The sequence below is a fragment of the Habropoda laboriosa genome, unplaced genomic scaffold (genome assembly GCF_001263275.1).
Source record: "Habropoda laboriosa isolate 0110345459 unplaced genomic scaffold, ASM126327v1 scaffold317, whole genome shotgun sequence".
NCBI classification, from domain to species: Eukaryota; Metazoa; Arthropoda; class Insecta; order Hymenoptera; family Apidae; genus Habropoda; species Habropoda laboriosa.
In genome coordinates this window covers 184,656-187,633 of record NW_017100418.1, presented here as the reverse complement: position 1 = coordinate 187,633, position 2,978 = coordinate 184,656, and the positions used below count along the sequence as shown (strand labels likewise).

At 27.9% G+C, this 2,978-nt stretch overlaps 1 protein-coding gene across 1 annotated transcript; it reads left to right on the top strand.

The window, feature by feature from the left end:
- Positions 1-958, top strand: LOC108575507. The gene is made up of 2 exons (XM_017938325.1): positions 1-401; positions 488-958. Exons 1-2 carry the CDS (start codon positions 27-29, stop codon positions 956-958), a joined length of 846 nt encoding a protein of 281 aa, XP_017793814.1. The 5' UTR covers positions 1-26.
- Positions 959-2,978: the final 2,020 nt, after the last annotated feature.

Below are 2,978 nucleotides of genomic sequence, written 5' to 3'. Positions count from 1 at the left end.
ACATTAGTGTAAAGAACAATTTCAAGATGAAAAAGTCTCCTTTAAGTACGCCAAGTGGTAGCAGAGGAAAGCAAAATTACAACTGGAAGGTACACGATCATAAAAATGCGACAGGTTATAATTATGTTAACAGTGATAGTTATCAATGTTCTTCACCAAATGGTGGTCAAACACAGCTTGGGAATGACTTTATTCCTTTAAATGTTAGTACGCCATTGCCAGAACAAAAAAGGTACAGTGGTAATAATTGGCATGGTTCTGGCTGTCGTAGTCATCGTAATTCAGGTAGTGGTGGATTTAACCATTACAGAAACAATTATCATGCAACCCCAAAATCAAATTTGAATAATTCGTACTCTCCTTATAAGCACCATGGTAAACAGTTTTATGGTCAAAAGAAGGTAATTTTAATTAATATTTATAAATTATTTGTGTGATCATTGAACTATAATATGAAAAGATATTGAATATATTCTTTTACATTTAGGGATACCAAAAGGATGTACGCAAACATGTTGACATATCAAATTATGTAGATATGAAATCGTTCTTGGAAGATCCTTGGGCAGAATTAACAAAAAAGTTAAATAAATCAAAAGAAACAAAAGGGAGTAAATCCTTTAAAATTGAACAATCGGTTCCATCACAATTGATTTATATAGACTCAAAATCTAGTTCAGAAAGTAAATCTAGAGCAAATGATGATTCTCAATTTAGTTCAGAATCTAGAAATGAAACTTCTGTAGATGTAACATTGGGGTTGGATGATACTGATATTAGTGATCTATCAAGAACAAAAAGCTCAATAGATTTAAAACTTGACAATGTCAGATTCAGTGAGGAATCAAAAAATATCAGCATTTGCAGTAATAATGACAGTGCTTGTAAAGACACTCATGATGAAAATATTCGTCATTCTTGTACTTCAAAGGCAGATATAATTCAAGATCTTATATAATAGTGACCATCAACAAAGTGCACTTTGAAGGGGAATAATTATTTACTAATCCAGTGCACAATACATTATATATTGTACATATGAACATTCATTGTATATAAGTATTGCAAAATCCACGAAACACTTGTTTCAGATTTTTGAAACAATATTCTAGTATATGGATAAAGAATTAACGAAGTTTTTAGCAATGCGGTTTTCCGTTTTGAAGGTAGCTTTGTTGCAGAAGTATACCAATACATGTGCAAGATATAATGTATGAAAACTACCTTTCAAATCATATTTTCACATAAAGGCTGTGAAAAAAAATGAACGTAGTTTACATGAAAGAAATTATACATGTGCAATTCTTTAATATGTACCAAAGGAAAAGTACATAATCAGGATATGAGGGAACATTAAACACCAATTTCTCACCTATAGACTAAGTCGATAAGAGTTGTTAAAAAGATAGCGAAAATGCTATAGTATGAATTAAATTCGTAAATTCATTTTAAATTTGCTTAATCTAAGCAATTAGTAATTGTGTGAGAGATTTATATCTTTAAACATTGTTGAACATCCACCATTGATTGATTTTAGTCTGTTAATATATGTCTATATACACTTCTTCTTACAACAGCATAGAAATATATGAAGAATTAATGGTGTATATTGTGACATGATATAGATAAATATATTATAACATACACAAATGTGGAATTAAAGAATCATTAATCATGTGCAAACATATGACTTTAATTTTAAATTTTTAGTTAATTATATCAATTTTTACATACATATTATTTCTAATTTAAATCATAATGAATTGTATATTTTTACTAAAATTTTTTAAATAATAAACTCATTCTCTACATTGAAAGGAATGTAGATATATGTAACATTAAACATTTGTAAAACTGGAATAACAAAATAGTAGGGTACTAAATTTGTACAATTGTTATCTTAGAAATAATATTACACTAAAAATTGCTTATTTCCAATCTTTACACACTTTTATAGCATGTTTTAGTGAGCGATGGACTGTAGAAAATGATAAAAGTGTCCTACATGTTCGATTAACATGCTAACTCAATGTACAAATGACGCTCTGGTACAAAACTTTACATAATTTAAGAAATTCAGTTTTATTTCGAAATTGCGATTTTACGTGATCGTGGAAAACACATAATTGATGTCTAAAACAGTAACTGTATGAGCAATCTGTACAAGAAGAAATTATATATAAATATACGTAAACTATGATAATATTCACTTTAATTCTATATATTCTATACTTCTTACATATTCTTTTTTTACATTTTTATTCCCATTGTTTGTTCAAACGTAGAAACGAATTGACTTTATCAATAATTTGTACTTTTACTTTAAAGTATTTTATTTTGCACGATTTTTCATAAGTGTCATTTGTTTATAATAAATTATAAAAACTAAGTACGAGGACAAAAGAAATGGCCTTAGATCTCTAACCTTGCGTTTCTAAAGGTAATGATGTAATACAGTGGCAAGATCGGGGAGGTGTGTGAATAATTGATCGGCTATCGAAGTAATCAATATGAGCTATGTATTCCTTGGCATTGAAGTTTTTGCTTCGCTCTTGAAAGTTTACTTTTGATGCTGTTGTGTAACAAAACTTATTATACTTATAAAAATCAATCACAAGCTTTTTATTTGTTTGGTAGTTCCTTTTTTTTCATACTTCACCTAAATCTTTAAATGTTATAACATAAAACGTAGTTTGATCACAAATATTTTGTTTGATTCTACACAGTGATAAAAGCGTGTACTTTTTAAATATTAAATTGTTTAAATTTACATATTTCATAGATTATTTAGGTATCAATACAACAAAGATAAACAATGAAATTAAAAAAAATTTTAATGATAATAATAGTCGAAGGCGTTCATTGATTGACTATAGTTAAATACTGATTTGACTACAGTACATTGACTATACCGAAAGACAGATACTACTTTCTCTGAAATTAAAATAGTAATTATGGAAAAATTGTTGTGCAATATA

What these genes read in the sequence shown, in the direction of transcription:
- LOC108575507 (XM_017938325.1), top strand. Translation starts at nt 27, where the DNA reads ATGAAAAAGTCTCCTTTAAGTACGCCAAGTGGTAGCAGAGGAAAGCAA. An exon ending in AGTTTTATGGTCAAAAGAAG is followed by an intron (nt 402 to 487) that starts GTAATTTTAATT and finishes TTTTACATTTAG; the next exon opens with GGATACCAAAAGGATGTACG.